At 37.4% G+C, this 16,480-nt stretch overlaps 1 protein-coding gene across 1 annotated transcript; it reads left to right on the top strand.

Annotated features, from left to right (window-relative positions):
* Nucleotides 1-477: 477 nt before the first annotated feature.
* On the top strand, nt 478-7,766 carry LOC112202108 (fatty acyl-CoA reductase 3). The gene is made up of 10 exons (XM_024343023.2): nt 478-644; nt 767-870; nt 1,134-1,336; nt 1,420-1,520; nt 2,334-2,526; nt 6,140-6,301; nt 6,412-6,493; nt 6,606-6,872; nt 7,253-7,380; nt 7,484-7,766. The coding sequence occupies exons 1-10, from the start codon at nt 566-568 to the stop codon at nt 7,635-7,637; spliced, it is 1,473 nt and encodes a 490-aa protein (XP_024198791.1). The 5' UTR covers nt 478-565; the 3' UTR covers nt 7,638-7,766.
* Nucleotides 7,767-16,480: the final 8,714 nt, after the last annotated feature.

Below are 16,480 nucleotides of genomic sequence, written 5' to 3'. Positions count from 1 at the left end.
GCTTCTTCCCTTTATTCTCAATTATTTCAATTAGTTACGATTTTGCTCCTCTTACTTTTGCATAACAGTTCATTGAAGACAATCACAAGTATAATCAAATTGTTTGTCCATCCGCGTATATATAATTCGTATAAGCCGTTCGCGGACGTATTTGGCTCATTACTCTTCATAATTACACCTCCATATAAAAATATCATACACCTCTTTACTTTTCTACTTGGTCATTGGTAATTGGTAATAGTAACTGATTATGAATCAGTTGCCTTAATTAACTCCTACATCTAGAATCATCAGCTGGGAAAAGAAAAGGATGATAGTTGACCAGCAATGTGAGATATTTCTTATAGAGGTAAAAACAAATCAAAATTATTGAACCCTACTCTAAATGAATCTACCAAAACGAAAACAACTGTCAACTACTTTCGTACACTCTACCTCATAATTGCTCTCCATCTTCTAGTATATCATGTAATAACTGTGTCAAATATGCCCACACCACTGCTTCATTTGAATTGATCGGATCTCACACTCATTTTGCTCTCTTTGTTTCTCTCTGAGTTCACCTATGGAGTTGGGAAGCTTACTCGACTTCATTAAGAACAAGAACATTTTAGTCACTGGTGCCACTGGATTTCTAGCAAAGAGTAATTACTGTTCCTTAATACCTTATTTAATCTCTCTCACTCCTTTCTCTGTGTATCTAGGTGTGTGTTTCTGCATTTAGTAACAGTTCTATATATGCTTGTATTCATATATACTTATGCAGTTTTTGTGGAGAAGATACTGAGGGTCCAACCGAATGTGAAAAAGCTCTATCTACTTTTAAGAGCTCCAGATACAAAAACAGCTACACAGCGTTTGCATAATGAGGTAACCAAATATACATATATGTTTATAGGTAGCTTTTCATTAGCTTCTATCTTTCTCATACACGAGCTCGAGGCAAGACTTGGCAAAACATATATATTTTCCCACTCATAAGCACTATAAATATGTATGTGTACCTACCAATAAACAATGAAAAAGGAAAATAACTTTTTCTCTTGATACCATATTAGAAATAATTCATCCAGTTATTTTCTTGTCATCTAATTTTGTTAATTCAGCTTTTGGTTATGTTCTTCTAATTACAGATAATTGGGAAGGACCTGTTCAGAGTGTTGAGGGAGAAATGGGGAGCAAGAATGAACTCGATCATGTCGGAAAAGCTGACGGTGGTGCCTGGAGACATTTCAAAAGAGGATTTGGGGTTGCAGGATTCTGATTTGAGGGAAGAGATTTTGAGTCAAGTAGATGTCATTGTAAACTTAGCTGCAACAACTAACTTCGATGAAAGGTAAATATCATGGATTAGTTTTTATTTTGTTCTCAAATCAGGATTTATGAATCGTACTATTATGTTTTTGGTCCCTTGGGCAGATATGATGTTGCAATTGGTCTCAACACCATGGGCGCCAAGTATGTTTTGAGCTTTGCTAAGCTTTGTGTTAAGTTAAAGGTGCTGGTACACATCTCCACCGGTCAGTATCATTATCTTTTTGGTTTGTTTTTGTGTCTTTCAGGGTTTGCTTGATTGGATCCACTTATGCTCATATATTTCTGTTCAGTTATGACCTTTACGAAAATGATACATACTGTTTTGTCTTCATGATAATTACATCAATAATTAGAACACAAATGTATGTATCACTTGTCTGTATGTATCATGAAGACAATGTCCTCAGAAACAATATGTGGCATAAAATGACTATATTAAAAAATTTCATTAAATGTGTTTCACTTAATATTATTTGAAATTTTATATTCTTTCTTGGCGGAGCCATGATCTTCCCAATGCTACGGCTGCTACTGCTTTACTTGATAGATTTTGATTCTGGATGCCGTAGAGGCTCCACTAATTATTAGTTAATTTGGTTGTTTGTAGTTCTTTTCTTATCACAAAGAAAAAATAAAAAAAATTAGAATGAGCAACTGCAAATGGTAGACTTGAAATATAGTTATAAGAATTATAAGAGTTGGTGCTAGTGAAGAAAAGAAAAAATGAAAATCAATCCTGTATGTTGATAAAAACAGCAACTGATGAGCGCTGTTAATCTTGGGATGGATTGATGTTTAGAGGAAATATCTCTTACTACTATTTCTAAAATAGGAACTGGTTTTTTCTTATTCTAATTAGGTATTAATTTGTTTAATGTTGCGTTGACTTATTTTCTTTAATTTATATTAATTGCATGGCCGCGTGTCATGGATAATGAATGCATTGAGATGGATGGAGTTTATGGCTTTGTGTTTTCTGATACATGCATCCTGTTTTGTTTGTTTGCTGTTCTCAGCGTATGTTTGGGGGGAGAAGGAAGGACTTCTACTAGAACACCCCTGCCTCATGGGGCAGTCTCTCAACGGGACCCCTGGATTAGACATCGAGACCGAAATCCGGATCGCCAACGAAGAAGTTAGACGTCTTCGGTCAGAGCATGCTTCAGAAGCAGCTATCACTCTTGCCCTCAAAGACTTTGGCCTTAAAAGGTAATAGATTTTTTTTTTTCTTTCAAGTATATATTTTCAGAAAGATCAAGAACTTAATTCATTACTAATCTTAAAACAGAAGCAGACATCTTGGATTAGGGTTCTTTTACATAGATCCACGTTAATATATAGCTTTAAATTTTTGGTAGAGACTAGACAGAGATCTCCATCAATTATGGCCAGATGACAGATAATTTTCTACAGAGTTAGCTATGATGTACGTTAAAACCTTGGCCTACATATTTATTGTTATTGCGACGTTCAAACCTCTATCATTACCATTTGCCACCTCGTTTAAGATTTTACATCCAGTCTCATCCGTCTGGTCGGGGAGTTGTCTAATCAGTCGGGGGATATAATTATCTACATCACCAGTTAAGATCCAATTAAGTTCTTAACAATGACTCAACGAGAAACGTCAAGGCCAACATCACTCTATATCCAGAGCCGTCTCAAAATTTTTAGAGGCCCTGTACGAGATTGAGAATACGGACCTCTTTACCGGCCGGTTTTTTTTTTTTTGAAGGGGACTGGTGCGGCTGCCCTCAAGCCTTGATTAATGAAATTGCATAATACCATAATACATAGGGGGACATAGAGCCTGAACCCCAGATTACAATAAACATAAAAAGAGCATCCCGAAATAATACCAGAATTCTCTACAAAATCTATGTATTCTAGCAAGCACCAATTAGCAAAGAGTGCATCAATGGCTACTCCATTTGCTTTGACATAGCGGTGACATACCGGAAAGATAACTCTATCACGAATAAGCATAATTACAAAAAGCACAGCTTTCCCACTATGTTGCCGCACGGAAATAAATCCGGTGACACTCAATTTCATCCTGCCACTAGGATATTGCGTCCATTTGATTAAGTAAATAGCTCGCCGCCTCGCTAGGACAGACAATGCACACTGAGTGTGCATACCAGGACAAAGCCCATATCTCCCTACCAAAAAAGAATAGGGACTTATTGCTGGCAATAAGCCATGCCTAAATAAAATTGAAAACAAATAAATTAAAATAGTAAAATAGTTAAGGTCCAAGGCCCAAGGCCAGACCCAATAACCAACTGGCCCAAGCCCAAGCATCAGGTTGCAGGACCCAAAATGCAGCCACCTCGTCCGCACTATCCGTACCGTCCCTCCACTGGCAATGACACCACCTTCATTGTCCTCACGTCCATTTGAAGCGTTGATCCTCCCCAGATCGGAGCTAGATAACCCAAACCAGCTCGGATCCAATAGATCCGATATAACCCGGTCTTACATAAATATATTATTGAGAATTTTTGTTATATATCTTATATAATTAAGCAAATTCTTGAGTGAATGGTTAAATTTTTAAAATATCATATATGCCCTTCCATAATATAAATATTAATAAATAAATTATTTTTATATGAGGATTAGATAGTCAATAGAGTATATTATATTTGAAAAAATTGTAATACCTCTCATAAAAAAATATGAGAGAAATTGACATTTTAAAAAAAAATAAAAAATAAAGGCTAATTGACATGTGCGGAACACATGTTAAGGGGCTAGTATATACAAATATAAATACAATTAATTTTTTTTTTTTAATGTTTGTTTTGTTTTGGGCCTCTTATATATCTTATATTACCATTCCACTTCTTTAAAAACAAAAAAAACGAAAGAATGGAGGACTAAAACTTGTAAACAAAAATTCCATTAAAACAAGCAAAACTACAACTGAATTATTAACGAAGATTACTACAATACAATACGATACTACTAAAAAACCAATAATAAATGAAAGAATGATCAAGGATAAATGTATTATCAACAAAAAATAAATTAAAAAAAAAGGATAAAGGAAAAGAAAGATAAATATAATTTTTTGGGTAGTACAAAAATAAATGAAAGAAGACTATAAAACAAAAAAAAATAGAGGAAGAAAAAGGGCCCCCGGGAAAAAAAAAAAAAAAAACAAATGATATGCAATGTCAATCGAACTTAACTGAACTACAAAACATTCATACAATTGGGGCCCTTATAAACAAATATATAATAGTACAAAGAATTATACAGGGGCCCCATAATTTGGGGGCCCTATTCCATCGCACATATTGCACGGCATCTAAGCCGGCTGTGGTTGATAGACAATGTTCAGCAGAAATAATTGTTTGGATTTACGGTTTTGCATGTGGCAACATCACTGTATATCAGCCAATGTTTAGCGGGAATAATTGTTTGGATATAAGGTTTTGCATGTGCACTTGGCTCTTATTGCAATAATGTATTACAGTGGTCAAAACACTTCATTTTATCAAGTTCATTATTAAGACTGATCTTAAGAAAAAGTTAATCAGGTTATCAAAGAAATATGCGTCTGGCGGTAATTACAGAGTCGAAATTAATAGAGAGCCCATATTGGTCTCTAATAGAAATTATTATATGCACCGACGGTGTAAATGACCCAATACTTATAAGATAATCTCAACCATTAATATTTATAATTAATATTTTTATTAATAACCTAAGAGTGTATTTAATATAATATAACCATATATTTATGTGAGGTGCAAGTTTTGATGAGTTATGAGATATGGTTTTGTTAACCATAAGCTCAAAACCCAACCAAAAGCAGCTAAAATACGCCTCCCATTCGTTAGGAACTAAACAATTAAGTCCATTATCGTGATTTATTTTGATGATGAAGGTATACATTGGGATCGACACTATCTGAACATTTAAAACCCTAACCACCACTGGTGGTTGAGTTGGTAAGAACCTCCAGGTGTGGAACCCCCACACTCGGGTTCGAATCCCGTCGACGCTTATTGGAGTTAAATCCTAATATATTCTTAGTGGCTAGGAGAGAGGAAGCATTCTGACAAAATCCCACGAGCACAGATTAATCTCTGAGCTAGGAAGTTTTTGAGGACACCATGTGATTGACAAATAAATAAATAAAACATTTAAAACCCTAATTTACTCTCCACCAAACAAACAGAGGGATGGGTGATGGCTCCAGGTCAGGTCACCATCATCTTCTGCAATAGTAAGATCGAAATGAATAAGAATTGCACTTATTAGATTTCCAACCAAACGGTGGCAGAGTATTTATAAGTTAGTTGGGGGCTTTTAATATAAGAAACCAATCAAAAGCTTTTGAAGTAACTATAGAGAATTCTTTAACTCCCCGAAAATGTGACAATGATATATATTGTTTTCTTCTTCTTCTGTTTCCTCGGTTTTGATTGCAAACATGTGCAAAAGATAATGATTATTGTTGAATTCACAAACAAATGTCTGTTGAATTGTTGTTAGACATAAGTCTTAACAAAAACATGACTTGAAAATATATTTTGATAATATTTTGGTTTCCTGATAAAAGGACAAAATTTGCATATGCGTGAAAATGTATGTGTCACTACATTATTTATATTATCTATCATACAGGTTATCTCAGATAATTTTTGTTCAGACTAATATGATATCACATATATAACGTACATATGTTAAGATCGGTGACCATTTAATAAATAATTAACTTATTTTATTATATCTTTCCAAAAATAGATCCAAAAGCGCATGCTATATGTTTCTAACTTTGCATATTATTTTCTATGAACTTTATTAGAGCAAGTGTATATGGATGGCCAAACACTTATGTGTTCACCAAGGCAATGGGAGAGATGCTAATAGGAGAGCTCAGAGGAAATCTACCGGTTGTCATCCTACGCCCTACCATCATAACCAGCACTTACAAAGAACCTTTTCCTGGTTGGGTTGAAGGCATCAGGTGCGTTCTAAACCAAAACCAAACATTATTTAGCTATTAGTTTGATGATTAATTTTACTAATTCTTCCGTCAAATAAGTAACTTAACTTCCATTTGTTGAATATATGCAGAACCATTGATAGCGTAGCAGTTGGTTATGGTAAAGGAAAATTAACTTTCTTTCTCTGCGACGTTGAGGCAATTGTTGATATCGTGAGTTAACAAACCCTAATATGGAGGCGCTTCGATAAAATATCAGCAAGGAGAAATTATTAATAGAAAACAAAAGAAATTTGAAGTGTTAAATATGGATATATGCGCGCAGGTACCAGCAGACATGGTGGTGAATGCAATAATAGCAGCAATGGCGGCTCATGCAAATGAACCTGGTGAAGTAATTTATCAAGTGGGTTCTTCTGTGAGCAACCCGGTCAAATACAATGATCTTCACGATTACGGTTTTCGTTACTTCACCAGAAAACCTTGGATTAATAAAGATGGAAAGCCAGTCACGGTTAAAAAGGTCACAGTTATGAGCAGCATGGATAGCTTTCACAGATACATGACCCTCCGTTACTTGCTATTCTTAAAGGTATGCATATGTCTTCTGAATAGTACTTCACAACTTTGTCATTGCCAAATATGGCTTGCATGATTAGATTGGGAAACTATTTTCTATATTCGTATATTAGATATAACATGTCAACAGTGTATCATTCAATTCAATTGTCATCATATAATGACCTCAATAAATTTTAAAGCTCATGGTGTCTTTTTTAGAGAAGAAAAATCAAACAAGTGGTGATATGTGTCACAAAATGAATTTGAGTCCAATTCTGTAATAGAGAATAGCTTATCTGTCACTGATTACGGCTCATAGAATAGCTATATCGAGTATAACCAAAATATACAATTACAAGTTACCCCTTTAAATCTTATGTGAAATATAGTCTCTTTTCCTCTCACAAACAGGGATTGGAAGTGGTAAATATGGCATTTTGTCAGTACTTCGAAGGCACATATACTAATATCAGTAGAAAGATCAAATTTGTGATGAGATTGGTGGAACTATACAGGCCGTACTTGTTCTTCAAAGGAGTGTATGTCTTCTTTTGATTAATTAGGAACTTTTTCATTTTAGAAATTAGATCTTAAAGAATTCATTCGTACCCGCATTTACTATCAGCTGATTCTTATTGACAGTTTTGATGATATGAACACGGAGAAGTTGCGAATGGCAGTGAAAGAGACCACCACAGAGGCCGATATGTTTTACTTTGATCCCAAGATCATAGATTGGGAAGACTACTTTATGAATATACATATTGCTGGGGTTGTCAAATACGTGTTTAAATGAACTCTATATCCAAAATGGGTCATCATTCATTCAATTATATTCGAAACTGGCGTTTTGGACGCTCTCGCTGTGTTGTATGTACTCAAGTCTGTTATAAATTATCACAAGGGTTCGAATTATGATACAAAATTGTTATTAAATTATATATATATATGATGATGTACAATGTACTTTGTCACAAGGAAAATTCTACAATAGTTAGAGCAAGTTCATCCGTTGGGTCACCAAGTCACCTACTATTCACTACTTTTTAGTGTATATTTTCATTATCTGGGTCACGAAATACACTGTGCCCGTGACCCAGGGCACGAAATACACTGTGCAGGTGACCATGGTGACCCAGAACACTGTACAGGGTGACCCAGGACATGAAATACACTGTGCTCATGACCCAGAGGGTGAAATTAACATGCGTGATCATTCAGCCATCAATACAAAATACATGAAAACTTTTTCCCTTTAAACTAAATGCATATTGATGCCCTGAACCCACTATGTCAATATACACTCGCCCCAAAGAGTCATATTACATAAGCTTACGAATTAAATTGCCAACAACAAGATAAAATGTAAATGCTCCTCAGAGCTTACTACAACGGAAGTCCAAATAATGGTAAAGTCACTAAAATAGCTTCCTACCGTAAAACTGCAAAGGCGCTACCTCAGCTTCAACTACAATTATCTTAACCTGCAGGATTAACCCCTACACCGTTTGAATGGTTCACCGAATTGCCACACAACAAACCTGGTAAGCTCAAGGTTTGAAAAATCGCTAGGCGCTAGTCGGGCGGTGGGCTAGGGAGGAATGCCCAGGCTCCTAGGCAGTTTTATATTTTTTAATTTTAATTTTAATTTTATTTTTATAGGTTTTATTTATGTAATTAAAAATATATAAACTTATAAAGGGTAATAAACTAAATATTTATCATTTTCAAGAAAAAAATAAACTAAATATTTATTTAATTAACCATTTATTTAATTAAATTGAGGTAGCAGAGAGGTGTATTCAATTATCCAACAGAAAAAAAAGAAGCACAGTATGCAATTATAATTATACTTCTTGTTACTCTGCACACGTGTATTGATCCTATCCTTCTCTAAATACAGCCACAGAGAGCCTTTGACACAATTAATAACCCCATTCACTTTCACTCCCTTCTCTCTCTCTCTCTCTCTCTCTCTCTCTCTCTCTCTCTCTCTCTCTCTCTCTCTCTCTCTCTCTCCTTCTCTCCTTTGCGAAACCAGTAGCCACCATCTCCGGCTTCTCTCTTCATCAATTTTTCATTAACAGAATGCATTTCATAGTGGCAGAATGCATTAATCATTACCAAGAGTCCAAGAATAGAGGCTCGAAGGAGGCGTGGTGCTGTGGTGGCTTGGGGGGAGCTGCGATGGCTCTGGGGAGCTTCGGTGGATATGGGGAGAGCAGAAGCGCGGTGGCTTGGTGGGGAGAGCAGAAGCGCGGTGGTGGTCTATTTTTTCAGTTATGGAGTTGAATGGGTTTTAGGTTTCACTGATGTCGTGTTTAGGATTTGGGAAAGGGAAAAAAAAAAGAAGGAAGAAACCGCCTAGCCGCCCAGAGTGCCCAGGCGGACGCCCAGAGCGCCCAGGCGGCAACCCAAATCCTATCCGCCTAAGGCTTCCGATTTGCTACTACTTGCCTCGGTCTGCTGCTGCCCAGCGCCTAGGCGGCATGGGCTGCCGAGTTTTAGAACACTCGGTAAGTTTTTGCAAGCCCATATGAGTAACTCAAAAACAATCAACATAACTCACACGAAAATAAGGAAAACAACTCACACTTTGATTCCTTAAAAACACGCAACATAGAAAACAACTCACTTTTTGGTTTCTATCAAAGCGTAACATAGAAAACAACTCACTTCTTGGTTTCTATCAAAGCGTAACATAGAAAACAACTCACACCTTGAATTCTATCAATCGTACCATAGAAAGCAACTCACTCCTTGATTTCTATCGAATTGTACCATAGAAAGCAACTCACACCTTGATTTCTATCAAATCGTTAATAAGAAAAACAACTTGCACATTGTCCCCTTAAAAACCGTTAATAAGGAAGCAACTCACACCTTGTTCCCTAAAAACACGTAATCTCATGAGTTAGATATAACATTGCACCGTTACCCCATGAATCACAAATGGCAGACAGACTAGAGCTCTAACTGAATTCGTAACCACTCGTCCGCCCAAAGACTTGATTACTTGATATTCTGCCCAAGGTCATAGACCTTCATTCCTCGACCTTCTCAGTCCCTTAGAATAAAACATTAAAGAAGTCGCACATGAGTCAAAATGTTACACAAATCTCAATGCTTTTCAAAACAATCGAAATCAACATTTCTATAATCATTGTTTTCCGAAAAGCCATAACACAAAACAATAAATCAGCATAATCATGCATATTGTTTTCATACACAAATCTCAATACCTTTCAAAACAAATCGAATCAACAATTCCACAATCATTTGTTTTTTGAAAAGTCATAATTCAAAACAATAAAAAGCATCATTCATGCACATTGTTTTCATAATCAACAAAACCCACAAATACATATATATTTCACGTAAATAAATAAATATATATATATACACACACACACGTAGTCATCCGTTTAGGAATGCCTACTAATACCAACTATAGTTTGCAGTTAATAAATAACTCTCAAAACAATAAGGGTATTCCGTTCGTAAATGAACCTTGTGTGATTACTCACCTCGAAAATCCCGCTGCGTCTTCAATATAGAACAAAGCAGCCAATCCATAAAATAACTGTTCCAAAATACTTCGTCAAGTACCTAATCACATATGGTTTCAACTTAGTAACAATTCACAAACGATTTAAGTCCGAAACCCCTGTTTTGAACTAAAATCCTCAAAGTGGCGCCAATCGAGGAAAAACCACATCCGAGACCTCCCAAAGTCTCTTAAATACTTCCACGATCGATATGTCCAAACTACAAGTCGATCGGACGCTCGGATCCTCATGGATAAAATAAATCAACCGGTATGAAACTGAAAAATCATAACAAATTTATACGAACTCCAAAATTTGCGTATTATATATCAAAAGGCTCGTATCGACGAGTAGAAGACATATAATACCAGAAATAGTCCTTTACATAGCCGAAACACCGCCATAACATGGCCACAGGCGGTGGTGCACCGCCGACGGCCAAAACTCACTATTTCACAAAACTCCCAACATCAAATATGTTCATCTTAGCATGCTTAACCACTTTCATAACTAGCCTCAAGTCAGAATCTAAGTAAAAAGGGTCGAAAACTACCTCACAAACCGTGAATCACTATTCAATCTGAGTTGAACCAACTTCCACGTAAATCGATCCAAACAACCACCACAGATCAATCAAGGAGGCTCATGCGAGCTCCCAAAGCCTGGTTTGAATCTTAGCCGACGTAGGAGATCGAAGAACCGATCTGGTCCGATTTCCTCAAACTTCACCGCCTTCTAGCACCGCCACCACCGAGAATTGCCGCTAGAGGATGCGAGAGGGATGACCAGAGCAAGGAGGAGAGCTGATCTGGAAGATTTCGCCGCCTGAAACCGCCAGAGGTCTCCTAAAAAGCCTGGTCGGATCGGCAGGGTCTAGGTCAGGTCAGTCGGGTTTCTTTGATTCTAAAGGTGCGGTCGAGAGAGAAGAGAGAGAGGAAACTTTCCGGAAATAGAAAATGAAATTATGAAATAATTTAGGGAAATCCTCTATTTATAGTAAAACGGAAACTTTTTTCGAAAGCCGTAACCTCCTCATACAAACTCCGATTTTCGCGTTCCGCATGTTCACGAACTAGTATCGACGCGCTCTACAACTTTTGTGAAGGAAGTTTTTAGAGAAACCCAACAAATAAAAATTTAACCTTTGTAACCACCCCCCTTAAAACCATATTCTTCAAATAATTATTCGCCCGAAACACTTCCTCTCCATCCACGAGCCACGAAACCGCCAAATAACCACAATTTAGATTTCAGAAAATCCTTGAAAGATAAATACGAATTTCTGGGGTATCACAGTAGAACTAGGGGTCATCAATAGGTCGGGTCGAGTCCGATCCATTCATAGCAGGCATGGATCGGACCGGGCCGAGCTGGGCCTTACAACATTTTTAGATAATGATGGGCCGAGTCGGGCCATGATTCAACCAGACACATAAAAAGATTACCCACAACAACAACAGTTTAGGAGTTTAGGTCTTTAGTCTTGCTTTTCTATACATACATACATACATACATACATACATACATACATATATATATATATATATGTATCTAATTAAGGAAACAACTTTAGGAGTTTAGATTCCTAGTCTAGCCTGATGAAGGAAGATAGGAAATGACTACTTCTAAAAATAAATAATATATATACATATATGTATATGTATCTAATTAAGTAATTAACTATACATATTAACTTATGAGCTTTTACGGGCCGAGCCGGGTTTGGCGAGATTTTACGGGCCTATGGCAAGCCATTCTTCAAACCCCTAAACCAAGCCCGGCCCTCTACCCACCAAGGCGGGCCTTTTGTGGGCTTTTATGGGGGTTGAACCGAGCTTTTACATGTAGGGTTTGAGGGCCTCCATCGGCCCATTTGATCCGCGGGCTAAATGATGAGGCCTATGTAGAACCTCATAGAAAAAAGCTAGCTGACAAAGAAACTGCAAAGGTGGGAGCATGCCCTGTTCGGCGGCGCGCCCCGTTGTCAGACGGGCCAGAAGTATGGATCTAGATTCTGTTAAAAGGGAGTCCAGCCAAAGGAGAGGTTGTGCGAGGATGTTGTTGTTGTCTAAGGCTCTTGGATGTCTTGATGGGGATAGGTAGCGGCGGGTGGGTGGCAGGAAATCGAGGTTGGGGTTGCCCTATCCTAGATAGGAGTGTGGACGGGCTGGTGGGTGGGTCGAGGTGGTGATGCCAGATCGGTGGTTTCCTGGAGGTGCCTGTATTGAGGCGCCACTGAGAACTACGGTGTTTGGGTCAGATCAGATGGCTTCGATTTGGTTTGGGAGGTTGGGCTTTGATCTGGGGAGGGGTGGCGTGCTGTGCGGGCTGGAGGTTAGTGGCGGGAGGGTGCTATCGGTGGTGGGATGCCGTGTGAAGCTCAGGCAAGATGGTAGGGTTGTGGCTGTTGTAACCTCCAACTTGGGCTAAGACTGTTTCGTTTTTGGGTCTGGGCTTTGGGCCTGGACCCATGTTATTTTTCTGTTTTCAGTTATTGTTTTTTTTATTTTAGCTAATTATGGCTTTATGCCAGTAATAAGTCCCTACGAAGTTGTGGTAGGGCGACGTGGGTTTTGTCTCTGTATGCACACTCAATGTGCCTTGTCTAGCCTAGTGAGGAGGCGAGCTGTTTGCTGGATCAAATGGACGCAACCTTCTAGTGGCAGGATAAAATGGACTGTCATCAGATTTATCTCCGTGCGACAACATAGTGGGAAAGCTGTGCTATTTGTAATGATGCTTCTTCTGGATAGAGTTATCTTTTCGATATTATCATGTACACTTTGTCAAAGTAAATGGAGTAGCCAATCGTACACTCTTTATTAGTTGATGCTTGTTAGAATACATAGTTTTACTGGGGACTCCTGGTATTATTCCGGGAGGTTCCCTTTATGCTTATTATAATTTGGGGTTCAGGCTCTACGTCCCATCCCCCCTTTGTACTCTACAGTTTCATTAATTAAGACTTGAGGGCATCCACACTACACTTTTTCAAAAAACAGAAGGGAAAAAAAACATGATATAAGGGTAATTTTTCATGAAGTGGGTAGTTTTTCCCATGTACTTGTTTGTTTCACCATTATTTTTTTTTTTTGTAATTTAATTATAGGGATCTTGGCCATTTACCCAATTTGGGCCGAACAATTCTCTACTTACTCCAGTAAGAGATTAGTGTGCCCATTTACCCAATTTATAAGTAAAAAGACTATTTTAGACAAAACACAATCCAATCTCTCCTCAGACCCAGATGGCTTCTCTATATCTCTCTCTCTGCCTCTCACTCACTAAACTCCGCGACGCTCGACCTAGGCCTCTGGCGACCCAGGCCCCCCTCTAATCAAATCGCCGGTCTCTCAACACCATCAATTGTAGAATGATATCAATCAGATCGGCGACTCAAGCCATCGGCGAATCAGACCGATGAAATCCCTATATATATCCCCATCACTTCTCTTCTCTAACGCTTCTCGTCTTTCCTCTTTTGATCAATTCCATTTCTCTTTCTTTCTCTTAGAGATTGGAGCCCAGCCATGTCTGACAAGGAGCACCACTTCGAGTCTAAGGCCGACGTCGGAGCCTCCAAGACCTATCCTCAACAAGCCGGCACCATCCAAAAGAACGGTTACATTGTCATCAAAAACAGGCCCTGCAAGGTTCGATCTCTCCCTTTTCTCCCCCATGTTCTTCCAATCTGAACCTTTTCTACTGCCTTTGCCTTTTGATTTCTCCTCTTTTTTATTCGATTGTTCATCTTTGTTTGTTACGTCATCGTTTTGCAAATTTTGCTGATTTGTTTATGATCAGCTTTTGGTTTCGTCGAGATAGCATTTAGCTTTCGTTAGTTTTTAATTTTGTGACGGATTGTGAAGAGAAAAGAGATGAGAAGAAGAAGAAGATTGGTGAATTTGCTATGTTGTTATGTTGCTAGAGCTAAGCATTTCACTTCTTTTTTGGTTGATTTTATTGAAAAGTATGAGAAAATATGTAGAAATGATGTTTTAATTCGAGTTATGTACTAGAATAGCATCTGTTTGGTAGATTTTGTAGATTGGTGATTGATTGTACTGATGTTTAACTGTTATAATTGTCTTGTTGGCATTTTATTGGGGGGCAATAAAATATTTATTGGGGAATTTTGGGGCAATAAAAAGATTATTAGAAGCAATAATAAGAATATTGGACGGCAATAAAATGTTTATTGGAGGACAATAATAACATTATTGAGGGGCAATAAAATATTTATTGGGGGACAATAAAATCGGACGTCAGATTCCGGTAATTGGTTCGATGGCTGGTTGCAGGAATTCGGCCACTGGAGTCCCGAGACCGGTCACCGGAGTCTAGCGTCCGGTCTCCTAAGTTCCGCGGTCGGTCACCGGAGTCCGTTGAAGTCTCCGATGACTCTCTCTCCAAGTGACAAAGAGAAAGAGTGCAAAATTGTCCTAAAAGTAAATAGAAAACAATAAAAAAAAATATACTTGATTAGGTATTAGGGCAAAAGATATGTAAATTATTGGGTAAGTAGGCAATTTCATAAGATGTTTAGGTAAGTGGGGTTAGTGTTGCTTAAATTTGGTAAATGGACATTTTCCCTTAATTATATTATCCCTATCTATTTTATGAATACTAAAGTCTATTAATATTTAGGGGTAATTTGGTACATTTTTTTTTAGTTTCGGCTGACAACACCTCTTCTTTTAATAATAGTATAGATAAATGAGATATTGATAGTGAAATTAGTAGCTCATCATAAGTAATGAAACAATAAATGTATAAAATAATAGTAGAAGTCAACTCAGGTAGTAATTTTTTTTTTTTGAAATAGAAATTGATTGCTGTAAGATCAATAGCAAGCAAACTGCCAATGGCTAGAGTCTAACTGTACCTACAACAAGATAGCCGACAAGAGAATCCAGAAATCTTATTCTAGGCAAAACAGACTCATTACAAGTCGATGATAAGCTTGCTAAAATTAGCGAACTTATCAACAAAAAGCAACTCCGTGTCTTTTAGGGCAAAATCATTAATTAGCATCCCCATTGGCCAGACGCGCAATTGTGGTACCAACAAAAAACCACTTCCTAGCAAATAAATAGGAGCATCTCATTATTTACAAGCAATGTTCTAAAAATCGCTAGGCGCTAATCGGACTATGACTAAGCGCCTAGCGCTTCCCGCCTAAGGGGGCACCTGGGTGGTTTTTATTTTTAATTTTAATTCTAATATTTTAATAATAAATACATGTATAGGATTCTCATGTTGCTGATAATTTTTGATTGCATAATTATATTCAAAGCATTAAACCCACCATTAAATTGTTCAAATTACTAGTTAGTTAATTATAAATAAACGTTATGATATATACATACTTATCCTAAACGTTATCAGAAAAATAACTAATTTAAGCTATAGTGGTCAACTTTGACCAAACCACATAATTCCAAGCAACTGAAGTGAACTGTCACGTTCTCGTGCTTAATCATGTTTTCATCTTCTATCACCTCCAGTTTCTGCAAATCTCTCTCTCTCTCTCTCTCTTCTTCATTGGATTCAGATTAATTATATGACTTTTTTTCTCTCTCCTTTCTAAGATGTCATCTAATTTCCTTTCCTCTCCCCCAGAAATAAATCAAAGAAAACTCTTCATCTTCAAAACCAAATTATTAAGTTCACGTGACCTCTATAGTGTTAGTTAGGCTAGCTAACCAATAGGCCACGGCTCACTGACATGTCATTGCCAACTTAAGTCTTAATCTTGTAAATGGATCATCCTGATGAAGCATCTAGAGTTCTGCTCTTTGACATTGTAAATTATGGTTACGCGGGAGGCTTTCAAATCGAATCTATACATCTCAAAAAAAAAAATAAAAAACTCAAAACATCAATGGATGTCTAACATGAGTTAAGGGAAAGATGACAACAGTGATCCAAAAGTCCCAGTACAAACGTTGACAAGATATACCAAATGTTTCAAAAACCAAAAACCAAAAACCAATGCTATCCCGCAACCAAACTCAAAGAATGTCCAAGTGTTGAAAATTAGGTGCAAGCGACCTTTAGGCGTGAAAAACCATGAACCCAGATACGGATG

This window comes from Rosa chinensis, chromosome 5, assembly GCF_002994745.2.
Source record: "Rosa chinensis cultivar Old Blush chromosome 5, RchiOBHm-V2, whole genome shotgun sequence".
NCBI classification, from domain to species: domain Eukaryota; kingdom Viridiplantae; phylum Streptophyta; class Magnoliopsida; order Rosales; family Rosaceae; genus Rosa; species Rosa chinensis.
The sequence above is the reverse complement of the archived record's forward strand: the minus strand, read 5'-3'. Positions and strand labels throughout refer to the sequence as shown.

What these genes read in the sequence shown, in the direction of transcription:
- LOC112202108 (XM_024343023.2), top strand. Translation starts at nt 566, where the DNA reads ATGGAGTTGGGAAGCTTACTCGACTTCATTAAGAACAAGAACATTTTA. An exon ending in AAAGACTTTGGCCTTAAAAG is followed by an intron (nt 2,527 to 6,139) that starts GTAATAGATTTT and finishes GAACTTTATTAG; the next exon opens with AGCAAGTGTATATGGATGGC. An exon ending in GGTTGGGTTGAAGGCATCAG is followed by an intron (nt 6,302 to 6,411) that starts GTGCGTTCTAAA and finishes GAATATATGCAG; the next exon opens with AACCATTGATAGCGTAGCAG.